The sequence below is a fragment of the Adiantum capillus-veneris genome, chromosome 30, assembly GCF_014529385.1.
Source record: "Adiantum capillus-veneris isolate H3 chromosome 30, ASM1452938v2, whole genome shotgun sequence".
In the NCBI taxonomy this organism is placed as follows: Eukaryota; Viridiplantae; Streptophyta; class Polypodiopsida; order Polypodiales; family Pteridaceae; genus Adiantum; species Adiantum capillus-veneris.
The window spans coordinates 45,731,681-45,751,113 of NC_140960.1; the positions used below are offsets into that span (position 1 = coordinate 45,731,681).

The following is a 19,433-nucleotide window of genomic DNA, read 5'->3' on the forward strand; positions in this document are numbered from 1 at the left end:
TGATCCTCCAGCCAACCCTACTCATCATGTGCATTTGCACCGAGGGCTGGGGCTCTGCAGGAGCAACTGCTACCTGCGTTTGTGTCTACTGAAGCTGCGAATGACCGAATCTAGGAGTATTGTGATCCCTGACCAGGACAAGCCTTCGCAAGATGCCCCATTTGCTAAGCCATAAAACATTGATTGGGTAGTCCAGAGTACTAGACCCACTGCCTGATCCAACGATTATCCACCATCAAGAAAAGAATCTTCGAGAGAGTTGCACATCAAAACTCAGATGGTCAGAATCTCAACCACCGTAGGGGCTGTAGAAGCAGATGCTCAATAAAAGAACCGATAAGATTCTCATTCGAGGAAGTAAGGAGAGGTACTCGCAACGCAGGCTTGGGAAGCATACCAAAACAGGGAAGCCCGCCCTTCTTGGTAGTTGCATCAACTGCACCATCAACACCATGGTGCCACTGTCTAAAGTAGGCCTCCATAGCACCCAAGGCCATTAAGCTCATCCGGGCTTATCAAACTCATCGAGGAGAGGGACCACCTGCATCTGGCCTGTGACGACAATCTTGCAAATACTGAGGTCACTTATAGTCTGTCAACCTCCACTACAAGGCTCACTTTCTCCTCCGGCAATAGAGAAAGCCAAATTGCAGGCTCAACGGTTATAAGCTAGGTTCTTCATCATAGCAGATATGCAGGAGAGGAGCTGAGGGTGAGGAGGAGCCATGGAGCTTAGAGCTAGAGCTACTGTGCATGGCAAACGGACACAATAATCAGTCATGTCTAGTTCGCCTAACCCTAGAACCTGTCACAACATGTGGGTATAAGTAGATAAATCAAGTACCACAAACTTCTTCTTTAGTAATTCAAACAAATGTACAAAATGTGTAGACTGAACAAAAAAGAACGAACTTGCTTACACGAGATTAAAAAGAGGAACGAATGTACATAATACCTTGCTTGAGCTTGCACTATCTCTACCGTAATTAAGAGATGGTGTACTTGGTGACGCCCACCGTCCACTGACCAATTAGAAACCATGTGCATGAGTAGGACATCAAAACAACCACAGTCAAATAAAGCATTACTTTGCATTTTAAGCTGAAACCAACCTGTCTCCTGGGCTTGTGAAACGTTGGCTGTCCACGTTCTGGAAACTGCGAATAAAGTGCCTATATAGCACATAATCCAGCCCATTGCACTGCCAAATCTGGTACTTAAAATGAGACAACAAAAGTAAACTGTTAGAATCTCCAAAAAGAACAGTTTCAAACTTTGAAATAATTCCTACAACTGGTGTTACACTGTAGCGGAGATAATGTGTCATGCTCTCTATAGTGGGTGCTCCTCAGTGCAATGTGCGTGAGATCTCACTCCACAAAAGTAAACTGTTAGAATGTCCAAAAAGAACAGTTTCAAACTTTGAAGAATTCCTACAACAGGTGTTACACTGTAGCGGAGATAATGTGTCGTGCTCTCTATAGTGTGTGCTCCTCAGTGCAGTGTGCGTGAGATCTCACTCCACAAAATGAAAACACAGAAGATAATGAAGAACAGAGCAACAATAGCAAGACTCAGTAGTGAAACCTGAACATATGGGACGCGACTAACTCAAAGAAACCCGTACAGACTCTGGCATGGCAGCACACTCAGCTCCAGCCAAGAACTCATAGGTACAATGGGGTGTCGAGGCTCAGATGTGCAGGGATGGTGCATACGTGTAGTGTATGGACTCGAGACACTAGATGAAGACGCTAAACCATACAAGAAGAAGATGATGATAATCTCCCCGACGCCTGAAACCAACCACACATATATATCCCTAAAGAGCCACCAACAGCTAGCAGATATCCCAATCCAGCTAAGCCTATCTCCAAACTGAGGTGGTGGTGATCTGGCCACAATGTCCACTAGACCACCATCTGTACCACTTGCCACGTGTCACCGCCCAGCGAGAGTCCGTCCAATGTGAACACCAGCCCAACTGCAACTTACTGCTTGTCTTGTGCCAGTGACACTTTAGCCTTGCTACAGGTTGCCTGCCACAAGACCACTCACCGTCCCGGTGAGATAGGATACTCGACTACGAAAAGAAACTGCCACTGTACTAATTGAGAAGCGTTCGAAAAATCCTCTTATTTTGGGCTATGAGCATTGCTACTGCCCAGGCACTGAAGGTGGAATAACTGGAAGCTCACCATCCTGCACACTCAACGCAGTGCCAAACCAGTGCGACACAATGGCTGAGTACACATCCAAAACAACCTAAATTTTGCCAACATCTGACCACCAGGCGGTGCTACAGGAAAGGGCAGTCCATCACCGCTTCTGACCTGACTAGGAATTTTGATTACTGCAGCTCTGTTAACCTTGAAATCTGTTCAGCCCAAGGTACTGCAAACTCGGAGCCGTAGGGTGAGAGCCAAGAAGGAGGAGGTGGAGAGGGGAGAGGGGCTAGAGGGGCGACATGGAGGTGAGCAGGGGCGAGAGGGGAAGGGAGGGCGAGAGCAGCTAGGTAGGGGCGAGGGGGTTTGGATAGGGACGAGTGGGGAGGGTAGGGGCGAGAGGGGGTGGGTAGGAGAGGGCAGCTGGGTAGGGGCGAGGGGGTTTGGATAGGGACGAGTGGGGAGGGTAGGGGCGAGAGGGGGTGGGTAGCATAGTCACAGGGGACACCTATTTTTGGGCTGCCCGTCCCCACTTGCCGTCCCGCCTTCCTTTTTTACACTAAAAATCCATTTGAGCCCCGTCCCTTGTCCCCCGTTCCCTATCCCCTGTCCCCCATAGAGGGGAGGGAGGTAAGGGGGCGAGGGGGGAAATAGGGGTGGTGAAGATAGAAAGAGAGGGAGGGAGGGAGGGAGGGGCCAGAGATGGGTAAATAGGGGTGAGGAAGCCAAGAAAGAGGAGGCACAAAAATAGAGTATTCACAAACCAATTTCTTGCAAAATCATAGTCTCTTCCTGTAGAAGGGGCTAGTTTGATCTTGTTCTGTGACCTAGACCAGAGTAAATACGATTGTTTGCGCTGCATTTGGCCTAGTAGAGCCGGGTGGGTATCAGAAACGCCGAAGTTTGCTCCCTTTATGGGGTCTGGAGAGGGCATTGCTGAAGATTGCACTACAGGTGAAGAAGTTGCCGCATCTAGGAGTAGAAAGACAGTAGGAGTTGTTGTGTCATCCACTTTGAAAGCAACATCTTTTTGTTGTAAGCCGCCTTGAAGAGGCTTGGTGAAGGGTAGTGAACCAGACACAGACACAAAGGATGAATATGGCTTGGCCGGAGAGTCAGACACAGATGGGGTGGAAACTTCTATAGGTCTTCTCCATTGGCTGTTGGCGTAGTTGGCTCATTGGGCTCGGATATTGTAGAAAATTTGGAATAGGGTGTATTCGCTGGCACAGGTTGAATAGAGACTCCATAACAAGGCATATACTTGGTAGCTTCCAACCAGTCCAGCATATCTTCGTTTGAACAGTCACGTGGAGTAGGCTATTCCAATACAGGGTTGGTTTCTAGTGACAAAGAGCTATACTGCACTACGGGATCCATGCCGCCTTCACGGCGAATGGGTTTCATTGGGGAGCCAGGAGTATGTATCCACATTGCATCGTTTCCCCAATCATGTAGTGCTTTAGTGTGCCGCAGCCATGGTCTACCGATGAGGAGAGGAAATCCTCCTTCAACCTGTGGGAGACGAACAACAACAAAATCCAAGCTAAAGGTGAAGTCTTGTACCTACAGAGGCACCTTGTCCACTATGCCCACAGGGTAGACTGTCCTCTAGTCGGCCAATGTAACTGTGAAGGGAGTACGACGAGTATGACGTTGGCCTAAGGCCATCAAGGTGAACTCAAGCATCAAGTTGATGCCAAAGCCACCATCCATAATCACTCCCAGGAATTGTTGCCCCAAGATAGACACGGTGAGACGAGGGCTTTGACAATCAGTGAGGGGAGCTATCATATAGGACTCTGATGGTTGCCCAGGGAGGTGCCTGCCACTAGGACCTGCTTCGGGGTAAAGTGACCGAATAATTGCAAGGATGTCACTTCTAAAACTCGCATCTAGCCGCAACATGTCATAGAGTGACGCTTGTTGGAAGGTGTTCTTCAAGATTGTCTCTGTTGTAAGCTTTTCTTTTTCTACATGTGGTTCTTCCGGTACCTTGATCTGTTGGAGCTCGGCTACTACTTTCATCAATATCTAAGAGCGGAGATGAGGAGCCTTGCTTTGCACTAGGGGACTGCTTTTTGAAAGCCGGAAGCGAGGGATCCACTAGTTGGATAGTGGGTGTTATAGTGGAACTTTTTGGAATGCCGAGACCGAGAGCTGCCCTCTACGCCAGCGTGAGGACACCTACGGGCTCCTCTACCAACTGCAGCTTGTTTTGAGGGACCACCACCTCGGCAGAAGGTGGCGACTGAGGAAATGGTGCTAACTGCTATCAGATTGATCTTGGGAAAGGTAAATTCATTTTGGCTTTGACTCGGGTTCGAAGACGCAGATGCACGAAGTTTGGGACAATCCTTACTGTAGTGATCCTTACCTTTAGGTCAATGACAGCAAGGAGGGGACCCTTCTAGCAGAGGGCATTTGCTTTGGTAATGTTCATAGTCTCCGCATTTATAGCATAAAATGGGCCGATTCAATGGGCGAGTCGAAGGGCGAGGTGGTCCTTGCTCCTCGTGCATGGAGTTGGAGGTGAAGGCGTAGAAGCTTCGAGGGGACGAGGGAGCATGGGCATGATAAAAGCTCTGAGAGGGAAAAGTACTCTGCATACCTTGCAGAGGAGGGGCTGTCAGCAAAGGTGGCATGTGGTTTGGATGCCCATAGGAGGAAACCATGTTGGATGCATGTGGTGGCCCTTGTTGAAGAGTAGGACCAAGACTTTGTTGTATTTGTCGCAATCCCTTGAGGTAGTAGCAATCCTTGTCCTCATGTCCAGACTTTTCACAGAAGTGGCAATAAACCGAAGGGGGCATTCATGTGGAGGGTGTCTTGAAGAGCGGCATGAGCTACACCAAACCATAGCCTTAGTCTCTTGCTGGGACCTGAGCTCTTCTAGCTGGCGCTTGATCTGTTCCAAAGCCTCGTGATGTGGAGGCTTCTCCTGTCTAATGGAGAAGGACCTCTCCTCTTGAAGAGCTCGCTGTAACTTTAGGGCTTCTAGTTCACTGCGTAAAGAAGTCAAAGAGTCGGGTGGGCTTCCCAAGAGTAGAGAAGCAGTCTCTACCTGAGGAGAGTCGGTAAACAGCTTCCTAGCTCCTTCTATCTGAGTAGCAGTCGCGACAAACTCCTCCAGAGTGGCGTCAGGTCGAAGACTCTCTCGGAGTTTTTGCTGGGACGTTTTGGAAAGAGCTTTCTCTACCCATTTTTTAACCATGAATTCACCTGGTTGCTGAGGAAGCTTAGTGACCAGAGACTTGGTTATGGTCATGAGTTCTGCAAAAGTCTCATTCGGTTGGAGCATCAGGTTAGCCAACTCATCTAGAACCTTCTCTTGGGAGTCCCCTGGTCTGAAAGCTTCACAGAACTGCCTTCGTAGTGTGGCCCAGGTCGTAAAGTGGTTTTCTGCAAATTGACTGTACCATTTATCTGCTAAGCCATCCAAGGTGGATGGAAAGAGTACTAAGTAGGCGTCTTCTCAATTGGGACCACGACCTCTGCAGAGGTAAACAAACCTCCTGGCATGGTCGTCGGCATCCTCGGTGGAGAGACCCTTGAAAGTCGGAAACTTGATATTCACCTTAGCCAAAAGGCTTGTGAGCTCCTCCATGGCTGTCTGTGCAGGAGCTTGTTGCTCAAGAGCTTGTTGTAACACAGTGGGTGAGAACTTCATCAAGGGGGGTAACTGGGGAGGTGTAGAACTGGTTGAGGGAATGGAGGTAGCTACGGGAGAAGGTAGGGGAGAAGGTAGGGGTAATGGGGCTGGTGGACTTCTACTTGGCACGAAGGGTTGACGCTTTTTATGGTAGTACTTCAGAGGACTTAGCAGTGGGCTTTGTCGCTCTTTTGACTGACTTTATGTGTCATGCAATAACCAAAAGCCCACCCAAGCTTTGAGCACGAAGACCTTCAACTTACTGAACACTGGTCCAGACTCCACTAGACCATGGCTAGACCTCGACGAGAGAGACTAGACGAAGCCGAGAGACTACTAGACCAGGACAAGAGACTAGACAAGCACGTCTAGACAAGCAGGTCAAAAACTAAGCAGGTCGAGAGAAAACTAGACGGGACCAAGCTAAAGGAGGCCCAGACCTATGCAAACCAACCGACTGATACAGAGAGCTCAAACCAGGTAGCTCCTCAACTCGACTTTCGACGGATATGTATCCCTAAAGAGCCACCAACAGCTAGCAGATATCCCAATCCAGCTAAGCCTATCTCCAAACTAAGGTGGTGGTGATCTGGCTAGGGTGTCCACTAGACCACCGTCTGTATCACTTGCCACGTGTCACTGCCAAACGAGAGTCCGTCCAATGTGAACTCCAACCCAACTGCAACTAACTGCTTGTCCTGTGCCAGTGACACTATAGCCCTGCTACATACACCTATATAAAAGAATGGACATCTCAAAGAGAGCTATGCAGTGCTCAAGAAAAGATAGGGTTGCGTCATCCAAAACTTGTTCACCATGGACTTCTCAATGGTGTCCTCTGTGACACTGAAGCCCCGCTACATACACAATATAAAAGAATGGACATCTCAAAGAGAGCTATGCAGTGCTCAAGAAAAGATAGGGTTGCGTCATCCAAAACTTGTTCACCATGGACTTCTCAATGGTGTCCTCTCAAAGAACAGAAGTCCCAGCTGAATTTTGGCTCTTAGATATGGCATTTTCCTTAAGATTGGGTGAAAAGGATTTGAAACCATCATCTTGTTTCAAGGCTTGGAACGATGTCCAACTGGCATGACCCATTTGTACAAAATAGAATATATGCAGCTTTGCTGAGAAATGAGTGTTTGTGTTACTGGTAATTTGTATGCATTGATATGTGTGTGTGTGTGTGTGTGTGTCAGAGAGAGAGAGAGAGAGAGAGTGTGTGTGTGTGTGTGTGTGTGTGAGAAATGAAATGAAATGATATATTAACGTCTTCAAAAGGCCAAAATGACCTATGAGACCATCAGATACAAAGTGGTGAATCTAATACAATGTCTGAAGTGCAAGTACAAAAAGTACTGAAAGTAAAAATGAAAACTGAAATGAAGTGTGAAATGTGAAAATGTAGAATAGGCCCTCAATGACAATCTGGGTGTCGTGCTAGAATGCCTCTGATCCTCTGCTGGAGTCTCCGTCGATGTAGTGTGCTCTTGTGTCTCGGTCATGGTCGTCTCGATCTCCCGAGCTCAATCGCCCTGTCAATGAGGGTGCCTCTGGTATGAATGCGGGTACAACCCTGTGCTGGTGGTTGGTCTCTTGGCTCCCTCGATCCAAAGAAGTCTGTGATCTATCTCTGCGACTGTCGTACTCCATGTCTCCCCAACAGACTGTCTCTATGTCGGTGTAGCTCAAGTAGATATAAGCCAAGGCATCTCTGGTCTTGATACCTCATGACTCTATCTAGGGGTCCAAAACCCTCCCTGAATAAGCAATGGAAGCGCCCTCGTATCTCATAATACACAGTGCAGTGGCATATGTAGTGTAGCTCTGTCTCTGGCTCTCTACCGCATAGTTGACATATCCTAGACTCTGGTGGTATCCCTCTGAATCTACCCGTCTCAATCTCCAGCTGGTGTGAGGATGTGCGAATCTGACCAATAGCACATCGCAGACCATGAGATAAATGAGTGTCCATGTAGTTCAGACGAGTCACAAACCCATCCCCTGAAAGTTGGAGAAGGTGCTCTTTGTAGAAAGCCATCTTCGTGCCCAACTCCTGTATCGGCTCTACCCATGTCATCCTGGTGTCCAACTATATAAGATCCTGACGAATGAGTCTAGTGATCTCCGTCCGTGTGACTGGCAGGGAGGGTGCATCCAGGGAATACTGAAAGGGAGGCAATCTATCCATGCTGAGACCATGCCTCTGAAACCATGAGGTCATCTGTGCATACCAACATGATGCATCTCCCTACATCGCTAACTGTCTAGAGGACTCAAGAGGCAATCTAGTATATCTGCCTCTATGTGTATCCCATAGACTGTGCATAAAGGACACTAATCTGGTAAGAGCCTCAATCTCTATAGGAGGGGCGGCTACCTCCGCTCGAATAATCGCATGGGGTACAGAGGCCTTGGCTCTAATCATCCGGGATATCATAAATACCAAGGGTCTCTCCATGTTCCTCCAACTATCATGATTCACAGATGGTCCCCAAACTTGGACCCCATAAAGCATAGCTGAAGCAACCAAAGTATCAAAGAGCCATAGTTTTGTTCGTGGTTCTTGAAACTGAACCTGCGAACACATCTCTAGCCCTTAGGCTTTGGATAGTCTAGTCTCTGCTGCTCTCCTCAGGGTAAACCTCGGTCCCGTGAATACCACCCCCAGATATGTATATTCATCTGTGTACTCCACAGTGTCCTGGCCATATACGAGTGTAGGTGCCGATCTCTTGACCCACTGTGGTGTGGTGTTAAACACCATAACCTTGGTTTTACCAAGGTTCACAGACAGTCCACTATCCTCTGCAAAGTTGTGCAATGCATCCAAATGTCTTTGCATGCCCTCTGGCGACTCTGAAATTAACACAATATCATCAGCATGTAATAATAAAGGGATCCATGTCCCTGCCAGTTGAGCGCCTCTGTCACCCTCTCTGTCAATGTAGTCAGAGACCTCATCTACATACATACCAAAAAGTGTAGGGGACAAAGGACACCCCTGTTTCACTCCAATAGTGGAATGAACAATGTCAGAAATCCCCTCAGGAGTGCGTACCTGGCCAGTCACTGAGCCGTATAAAGCCATGATCCCCCATATGATCTCTGTGGGTACTCCCAACTTCAGTAGCCTGTGCATCAATCTGGCCCTCGGCACTGTGTCAAATGCCTTGCGGAAGTCTACAAAGCAACAATACATCCGTCTCCCATGTGCCCGACCCTCCTCAATAATGGCTCTGAGTGTAAGAATATGGTCCAAAGTGGAGAAACCCCTCCTGAATCCAGCCTGACCTGCTGCTCGTATGCCCTCATTTTCTGCCCATTTACTCAGTTGTTGTTCAAGAATGGATGCATACAACCGTGCCAATGTGTGCCCTATCATATCTTTATCATGCAAATCATCATCATTGTGAGTAATCACATCTTTATCCTACAAAACATGTGTCGTGCTTTGGAGAAGACAAGACTGAGAGTCTTCTTCTCCTGATTCTTTTCAATTTTCGCCTGCACATTAGAAATGAGAGATGAGGAATGAACAACTTGCTCACGCTCACGCTCTAAGGCTGCCATTCTTTCTTCGTATTCACGATCCAATTTTGTCTTTCTGTCTTCGTGCCACGCTTCGTGTTGTCTCATCATGTCCATCATCGATTTGACCAAAGCCTCCATAGGATTTGGTGTAATCCTTGGCGTAGATGGGGAAGGGGGAGGGTCGGAAAAACCTCCTGGTGGGAAAAATTCTTCTTCGCCACCTCCATGTGAAGTAGAATCCCCACGGGAAGTATTATGTGTACGCATAATTAGTCAGCACGCATTGTTCGAGTGTTTCATTCATGATGGTTTCTTGTATTTTAGTCACCGTCTTTATGTGATCCCTTTTCATAGGCATGCCATATTGTACATTGAACACGATTCACTCATAAATGCGCACGGATGTATGCGGATTACTCATGACAAGATGAAATGTTTACATTCAAGGAATTCACATTCCATGTCTCTTCCTTGGCATGACACAGTATCCGAAAGAGCACAAGAAAGATTGACAATCAAGCATGGGCATTTCCATTGTGATTTGCCACAGTTGATAGATTTAGATCAGAAAGACAAGTTTTGATTCCATTGTTTGCGTGTGTTTGATATAGACTCCGCAGAATAGCCCCCAAACCTCGCAAATCTCACCTTCCTGCAGCAGATCCTCGCCGCCACTTGTTTTGCAGATTCAGCCCAGAAAACGCAGATTTCAGCATCTGCGTTTTCAGCGCGTCGTCATCGCATCGTCGGTATCGCCGTCATCATCGACATAGAGTCAAAATGCAAATACAAGATTTGCAGATTTCAGCACATTAGTGTTTTCAGATTTCAGCCCGTTTCGTCGCCGTCCTCATCGTCGTCGACATTGTCGGCAAGCCCATAGCATTGTAGAGATTTGTGCAATCAATAGTAGACCGCTCTCGCCATAGAGAGTGGGGCCTTCGGAGGAGGGTTTGACAACATTCTGGTGTCGTATTCTTCTCTCTCTATCTCTCAGTCCAGCACCTTCATTCACAGTGTTTACCACTTTGTTTGTGATCGTTTGCACTCTCTCACTAAAGGAACGGAAGGCTCCCTTCCGTATGTCACGTGACACATCCCAACCCTATGTGTCCGTGGACAAGCTACACCATAGCAGGGTTCCCGTCAGTCAAGTCAGTTTAGATTAGCAGTGATCTTGCAATCTATTCATAGACCGTGCATGCCCAGTCACTTAGCAATTGTTGCTAATTGGACTATTTTCTTATTTTTAATGATTAATCTCTTTTTTAGGATATTTTATTGTGTGCACTAAGAACTGTTAAAAGATTGTAGCTACAGGAACTGCCATCAAGAACGGACAACTCTGATGTGTCATTTGATGGGTGACGGTAAACATCGCGAAGGAGTTTCCGTAAGTTCGGTGGAAAGGGCCGGGTTACGAGTGCCCCTCATGCGTCACATGATGGGTGACGGGTGCATCAGTAAGGGGGCATCCCGTAGGCTAAGGAGGAAATCCGAACTGAGTAAGAAAATACGCGTAAGAACGCAAGCACAAGAATAAAGATAGGTTCAATGAAGCTTTTTACGAAAAGCAGGAACATTCGCGGGAGGGCAAATGCTTTCCCGCGAGGAGTCTGTGTCTGCATTGCATCTGTGCCGTGTCCTGCACCCGGGGACGCCTGGAATGTGTTCGTGTAGCATTGTTTTCACTAACTGAGTGAGTTTTTAAAGTTTGAACAGGTTCACACTTTATTTTATAAAGTGGCCGGTCACTTTTAAGTGACCAGCCCTTTTATTAATAAAATAAAGCAAGGCTCTTATTAAAAAAAAGCCAGCGCTAAAAGCTACGCAGGGGGCTGAAATCTGCGATCTCTCTCTCCTCTCTCTAGAAAGCGCCAGAATCAACGATTCTTCTCTCCTCTCTCTAGGGCGCCAGGGCTCTGCTTTTTCGGCTGCTATTCCCGCCGGGTGCCAGAGCCTATAAAAGGGCAGCAAGCGTTCAGTTTCCGACAAGACGGAAGCAACAGAGAGTGCTAGCGCTGGGATTCTGGAGCACGGGTTGGCGACGGTAACGGCAAGTGTTCGTGTGACGACTGAGTACGGAGGTCGCTTTTCCGAGCAAGGAGTGACAGGTATAAGGTGTTGATACGCTTTGAGAATTATTGCTTTGTGTGGTTTCTTTTGCAGGAATCTCCCGTCTTACGGGAGGCCCCTCGCAGGAAGTACAGCTTTACGCCTAAGTCCCTTACGGGAAAGTACGGCTTCGCGCCTAAGTCCTTTGCGGGAAGGAACGGCCTTGCGTCCAAGCCCTTTACGGGAAAGCACGACCTTCGGGTCTAAGATTACAGAACGGAGGGGTTTCCTCGGGTTCTCGTGCTTGTATAAAAATTCTCCCTGAATAAAGAATACTCTTAACGGGGGGGGGGACCACCCCATCTTTTGGTCCCCAATACTGTGTCGATCTTCTCCCTTCTCTCCCTTTTGCAAAGTATTTTATTTTTCAGATTTCTAAGTGCTCGTGTACGCTACCGTTTTGTGACAGTGGTATCAGAGCTCGGACTCCTCTCTTTCTCTGCAAAGAAGGGCGATTCCGGGAAGAACGGGAAGAACCATGTCGGGCCAAGGGAGAAGTGTTGAAGAGGAGCTTCAACAAGTGCAAGCACAGCTTGCGGATTTGCAACAAATCTTACTATTGCCAGATGTCCAAAAGCTCTTGGGCGGAATGAAGAAAACGAATGGAACTGATGCAGCCAAGCATCCAGACAACACTGTTGGCGTGAGACCACAGGAGGCAAGAGAAGAAGAACGTGCCAAGGTGCACAAAGGATCTTCGAATCGGAATGAACGGCCTACTCCAAGGAAAGGCCAGGAAAAAGCGCTCTCTTTGTTAGACGAGAGCAAGGACATCTCTATCTCATCTCCATCTTACTCTCCTGATTATACTTCTACTTCTCGATCGTCTCGTCAGAAGAAGGAAGCCGCTACTACTACTACCCTACATCAACCTAAAGATAAGCCTCGATTCAAGAAGCATGGTCGCAAGTCTCAACATCGCATGAGAGTCTTCAAATCGGGCGACAAGGACATCAAGTTCGAAACCTACAACGGACGGAGAGACGTCTCCAAAGCACTGTCCTTCATCAGACAGTTTGAAGTTGCCTTTACCAATGGGCACTTCACAGAAAGATCCAAATTACGCCATGTGGGGATGCACCTCAAGGAAACGGCATGTAATTGGTGGTTAGCCAAGATTCTGGAAGGTTCTCAGGCCAGAACTTGGGAGAGCTTCAAATCTGAATTTTATGAACAATTTCTTCCACCTGACTTCGAGCAGGACATACGGAAGGAATGGGACTCGCTTGCCCAGAAGGAACATGAAAGAGTAACGACTTATGTGGACAAGTATTGGTAGGTTCTTCTGAAGGTCACTCCCTTCATAAAGATTGCCGACGAGGACAAGAAACGAAAGTTCGAAGCGGGTCTTCAACCGCAGCTTCGAAAGAGTATGAAAGTGTATCCGCATGATACTCTTCAGAGGATGATGGAGTCAGCAATCATTGCTGAGGATTTGCACTCAACTGGGACGCCCAAGAGCATAGCACTTATCGTGCAAGACAAAGAGGGGTCTACGATGACCAAGGGGGCCAAGGAAGAAAACGTCCTCCATCTAGGGACGATGACCATTCTAAGAAGCCAAAGGGCAATGGCAAGCGAACTAAGTATCTTTCTCCTACTCAACTTCAAACTTTCAGAGAGGAAGGAAGATGCTTCTACTGTGGCGAGAAAGGACATATGAAACCGGATTGCCCGCTAAAGCAGCAACGGCAAGAACAAGCCTCTATGAGGCAAGAGAAAGCAAGGAAGGAACCCACACCGCCAAGCTCGAACTCAATTCCAGATGTTCAAGGAAACACAGAAACGGAGAAAGGAAAGCGTCAACTTCTGAAGGGTTGGGGGTCTTTGAACAACCAGCGAGTACTGATTCTTTATGATCCAGGATCCACGGATAACTTCATCTCCCTGGATACTACGGAACATTTGTGCCTCACACCGGCTCAGCTTGGCACACCGGTTACATCCGGATCGGCATTCGAGGGGTTGACAACCAATGCAACTCCCGTGCAAGGACAGCTCAATCTTCGGATTGGCGAGTATAAGGACCGCGAATCATTTTTTATGGCACCCATCGAGGGATGTGATATCATCTTGGGTATGCCATGGCACTTCCACATGACACCTATTCCCAATTATGTGGAAAAGACCCTCACTTTTGATCATGGGGGTAAGAAAATAAAGATTCATGCTGATGTAGGAGATTGGCAGTTCCCAATTGTAAGCCATATCTCCATTAAGAAAGAAATGAAGAAGTGTGTTTCTGCTTACTTGATTTTTGCAAAGGATAAAACTAGTAGGGACTCTCTCTCTAGTCTGGAAATTAAGCGTCTTCAATTTATTGAAAAGTACAAGGATTGTTTCACGGAAACACTTCCTGATGAACTCCCTCCGGTACGCCTGGAAGATCACCGCATAGATCTCATACCGGGTAGCTCGCCTCCCAATCAACCCCCTTATCGGGTAAGTCTTGCTCAACAAGAGGAAATTTTGAAGCAAGTCAACGGGCTTCTAGAGAAAGGGTTAGTACGGCCAACTGCTTCACCCTACTGCTCTCCAGTTTTACTGGTGCAGAAGAAAGATGACACGTTTCGAATGTGCATAGACTATAGGTCTTTAAATAAGATCACAATCAAGAATCGCTTTCCGATCCCTCGGATTGATGATATACTTGATAAGTTGCAGGGTGCAAGTGTCTTTAGTCGCATAGACTTAAAGAGTGTGTATCACTAGATACGGATCGCCCCTGAGGATGTCCATAAGACTGCTTTCCGCACAACCTTTGGATTATATGAATTTTTGGTAATGCCTTTCGGCTTGACCAATGCTCCTGCGACGTTCAATCGCATGATGGACCGCATTTTCAGCCCGTATCGAGCTTTTACGGGAGTATTCTTTGACGACATACTCATCTTCTCTAAGTCAGAAGAGGAACATCGGAAGCACTTGGACTTAGTGTTTCAAGAATTGCGAAAGCATGAGCTGCATGTAAATGCAAAGAAGAGCGAGTTCTTTCTCTCTGAGATACACTATCTCGGCCATATAGTCTCTCACAATCAAGTGAGTATGGATCCTGCCAAGATCCGAGTGGTAGAAGATTGGCTTATTCCTACTACGGTACCTGATGTACATAGCTTTCTGGGATTATGTTCATATTATCGAAGGTTTGTCCGAGGATTTGCTCATGTCGCAGGACCACTTCATGACTTGACAAAGAAGAAGATTCCTTTCAGATGGGGATCGAGACAACAAGGAGCTTTTGATCGGCTCAAGTACTTGCTAAGCCATGGATCTATTTTGATAGTGCCTGACTAAGGAAACCATTTGAGGTTCACTGCGATGCTTCAGGCGATTGCATCGGAGCAGTGCTAAACCAAGAAGGCCATGCAGTGGCCTACGAAAGCAGACGGCTTAGAGATGCAGAGTTGCATGCATCAATCTACGAAAAGGAACTCACGGTTGTGATTCACTCCTTATCCAACTGGAAGCACTATCTTCTAGGAGCGGATTTTGTGATCAAGACTAATCACCAGAGTTTGCGGTATTTTCTTACGCAAAGGAAACTATCTGAGAAGCAGATGAGATGGGCAAACTTTCTGTCTATGTTTCACTTCCAGATCCTTCACACGGCTGGGAGTAAGAATGTAGTCGCAGACGCATTGTCTAGGCGGCCAAGGGTGAACGCTATCACTTCGGTGTATCACCAAGAATTAGAAGCACTACCGGATTTGTATTCGAATGATCCAAACTTCTCCACCATTTGGGGAAAGCTACATCGTGGAGAGAATGAGTTTCCCTATTCCATTCGGGACGGTTATCTCTACCACCATCAGGCCATATGTGTGGCGGAACCATTAAGAAAGAAGATCATGGATGAAGCACACGCTTCGCCTTATGCGGGTCATCGGGGTATTCTCCCTACGACCTTAGCAATGGAAAGATATTTCTTTTGGCCTAGCCTTAAAGCAAACATTGATAAGTATGTCAGGGAATGCTTGGTTTGCCAAAAAGTGAAGTATGATCGGCATAAGACGCCTGGGTTGCTACAACCTTTGCCTGTGCCTAATGAACCTTGGGAAAGTATTGCCATGGACTTCATCATGGACCTCCCTAGAACTCAGACTGGAAATGACGCGATCTGGACCATTGTGGACAGGTTTAGCAAGCAAGCACACTTCATACCAGTCAAGAAAACGATCAAAGCAAATCATATGGCTGGGGTCTTTCTAGCACAGATCTTTAAGCATCATGGAATGCCTAAGTCTATTGTGAGTGATCGAGATCCTCGCATGACGGGAAATTTTTGGCGTGCCTTGATGGATAATCTTGGTACAAAGCTGAATTTCTCATCTGCCTACCATCCTCAAACGGACGGGCAGAGTGAGATAGCCAACTCCACAGTATTGGATATGTTAAAAGCTTATGTGTCAGACCGGCAATATGACTGGGAGAAATATTTGCCTCTTGTCGAGTATGCATATAACAATACCATACACTCATCGACGGGGAAAGCACCTTTTGAGATTCTCTATGGTAAGCCTTTGCTTCCACCCATCCTTTTAACTAAGGATAAGATCTTTGCAGCAGATGAATTTGTCCGCGATTTGGACGCAGCCTACGGGCAAGTTAGGAGAGCTATTCTACGCTCTCGGGAAAAGCATAAGAAAGTTGCAGACAAGCACACGAGGAATCTAGACTTAACAGTCGGACAGTTAGTCTTACTCAAGTTTGAGAAGGCAAGACTTAAGAAACAAGCGTCTCATAAGGGGAAAGTGGTAAAACTTTCTACCCGTTATTATGGGCCGTTTAAGATCACTGAGCGAGTGAATGATGTCACTTTTCGATTAGAGCTACCGCCTAATTGGAAGATCCATAATGCTTTCCATGTCAGTTTACTCCGGCCGTATGTGGGACCGCCTCCGAGCCAGCCTAGTGCTGAGGAACCTCCTGAGATTGAGGAAATAGAAGAAATACTCCAACCGGAGCAGATAGTAAGTCATCAGGAGCGGTCTCTCAAATCCGGAAAGATAACACTGAAGTATTTGGTTAAGTTTAAGAACTATTCGAATCTAGATGCTCAGTGGATGACGCAGGAGGAATTAGCAGCTTATCCCGAGATACTGGAGGTATATGTCCAAGCACTACAGTTGAGGTCAACTGTTTAGAAGCCAGAGGGATGTTGCTAATTGGACTATTTTCTTATTTTTAATGATTAATCTCTTTTTTAGGATATTTTATTGTGTGCACTAAGAACTGTTAAAAGATTGTAGCTACAGGAACTGCCATCAAGAACGGACAACTCTGATGTGTCATTTGATAGGTGACGGTAAACATCGCGAAGGAGTTTCCGTAAGTTCGGTGGAAAGGGCCGGGTTACGAGTGCCCCTCATGCGTCACATGATGGGTGACGGGTGCATCAGTAAGGGGGCATCCCGTAGGCTAAGGAGGAAATCCGAACTGAGTAAGAAAATACGCGTAAGAACGCAAGGACAAGAATAAAGATGGGTTTAATGAAGCTTTTTACGAAAAGCAGGAACATTCGCGGGAGGGCAGATGCTTTCCCGCGAGGAGTCTGTGTCTGCATTGCATCTGTGCCGTGTCCTGCACTCGGGGACACCTGGAATGTGTTCGTGTAGCATTGCTTTCACTAACTGAGTGAGTTTTTAAAGTTTGAACAGGTTCACACTTTATATTATAAAGTGGCCGGTTACTTTTAAGTGACCAGCCCTTTTATTAATAAAATAAAGCAAGGCTCTTATTAAAAAAAAAGCTAGCGCTAAAAGCTACGCAGGGAGCTGAAATCTACGATCTCTCTCTCTCTCCTCTCTCTAGAAAGCGCCAGAATCAACGATTCTTCTCTCTCCTCTCTCTAGGGCGCCAGGGCTCTGCTTTTTCGGCTGCTATTCCCGCCGGGTGCCAGAGCCTATAAAAGGGCAGCAAGCATTCAGTTTCCGACAGGCCGGAAGCAGCAGAGAGTGCTAGCGCTGGGATTCTGGAGCACGGGTTGGCGACGGTAACGGCAAGTGCTCGTGTGACGACTGAGTACGGAGATCGCTTTTCCGAGCAAGGAGCGACAGGTATAAGGTGTTGATACGCTTTGAGAATTATTGCTTTGTGTGGTTTGTTTTGCAAGAATCTCCCGTCTTACGGGAAGGCCCCTCACGGGAAGTACGGCTTTACGCCTAAGTCCCTTACCGGAAAGCACGGCTTCGCGCCTAAGTCCTTTACGGGAAGGAACGGCCTTGCGCCCAAGCCCTTTACGGGAAAGCACGACCTTCGGGTCTAAGATTACAGAACGGAGGGGTTTCCTCGGGTTCTCGTGCTTGTATAAGAATTCTCCCTGAATAAAGAATACTCTTAACGGGGGGGGGACCAGCCCATCTTTTGGTCCCCAATATTGTGTCGATCTTCTCCCTTCTCTCCCTTTTGCAAAGTATTTTATTTTTCAGATTTCTAAGCGCTCGTGTACGCTCCCGTTTTGTGACAGCAATAAATGCATATCCTCCGGTTGCACACAGCATGATCATCAATATTCCCTTCAGAATCCAACAGATTCAGTCAGGGGAATTTTCCAATGCATTTAGCCTATTTTCCTAATTTTGGTTATTTTCACTTATTATTTTTAAGTGACTTTCCAACAAAAGTAGGTAGGACAATTTTGCTAAGTTAATATATAAGCAAACCCAAGTTACACTTTTTGGCAGAAGAGGCAGCAGGAGCTTCCTGCTCAACAGGCAACTTCTCAGCAGTACCCCCCCAGCACCCCCAGCGTTTTTGGACCTCCATCTTCGCAGGCATTTTCCAGACTTTGGCGCTTTCTTCCACAGCAGGCCATCGCCATCAACCATCAGCACCCTAGCGACTAAAGACTCCCATTATCGCCATCAGATTTCCAGCTTTGCTAGCGTTTTTCCCTAGATCAGCATTAACGTTTTTGCAAGCATCATCAAGCAGTAGCGTTTTTGGATTGCTGTCCCAGATCAGCCTAACGTTTTTGGCTAGCAGCAAAGGTGCATCAGTGTTTTTGTTCTCAACCCTAATCTGCAGCAGATACACACAGTTTTCAGCCTTAGACACAGTAGCAGAGCAGCCCTTGAAGCATTGCAGAAGAACCACTATTTTCAGCCCAAGAAAACGCAGCCAAAACAGTCATTTTCAGCCACCGAAACAGTCTCGAATTTCAGCGATTAGAAGATCACAGATTTCAGCCATCAAGTCGTCGTCGTCATCGGCATAGTCCAATTGCATCAGTCCATTGCATCATAGTTACCGGGGAACGCCCCCTAGCCCCCGTTCCGGCGTTCCGGGGGGCAGTTCCCTTCCCGAACGTTCCGGAACGTCCCGGAATGTCTGACGTTCCGGGTGGCCAATGCAAACTGGAACGGCCGTTCCGGAACGTTCCGAAACGCCCCCGGACCGTTCTAGAATGCCCCTGGAACGGCCAACGGCTACAAACAAATTTGGCAAAAATTGAAAAAATTGAAGTAAATGTTTGGGCTTCTTTTGAAAGTGTGCAAGGCCTCAAGGACTCATAAAATGCACCCCCCTCTCCCTTTCTCTTCACAAGCTAATCCTCAAGGCTCAAGCTCTCTCCCTCTCACTCTCAAGATCTCTCCCTCTCAAGACTCACTCTCTCAAGGCTCAAGGCTTCCAGCCTTCAAGCTCTCTTCCTCTCCCTCCCACTCTCTCAAATCTCTCCCTCTCTCTCTCTCTCTCTCTCTCTCATCATCTAGTCATAGCAAGGTTGAATGGTCTTCAAAACGAGTTTTTTGTGAGTATTAGAGTCAAAGCACTCTAATACTCCTTGTATTTAAACACAAGGAGCTAAAAATTGCACTATTTGGGTGTTTTTTATACCTCCCGTTCCGCGACGTTCTCGTTCCGGACCCCTAGCCGTTCCCCCGTTCCGCAGGGATCCCGTTGCCGTTCCCGTTCCGCGTTCCGGGTAACTATGCATTGCATACGCATTGTACACCTTTGTGCAA

At 47.2% G+C, this 19,433-nt stretch overlaps 1 protein-coding gene across 2 annotated transcripts in view; it reads right to left on the minus strand.

Annotated features, from left to right (window-relative positions):
• The window catches only part of LOC147417886 (Transducin/WD40 repeat-like superfamily protein), a 99,089-nt gene that overhangs the window by 68,475 nt on the left and 11,181 nt on the right, over positions 1–19,433 (minus strand). Inside the window, exons 2-3 of one of the 2 annotated variants that reach the window (XM_086506680.1) lie at positions 1,113–1,210; positions 956–1,022 (exon numbers count right to left, since the gene is read on the minus strand). In XM_086506680.1, the coding sequence (XP_086362806.1) occupies positions 956–1,022; positions 1,113–1,210 (165 nt within the window). Of the gene's footprint in view, positions 1–955; positions 1,023–1,112; positions 1,217–19,433 lie in introns of both variants that reach the window. The other variant, XM_086506679.1, reaches the window with a different exon arrangement.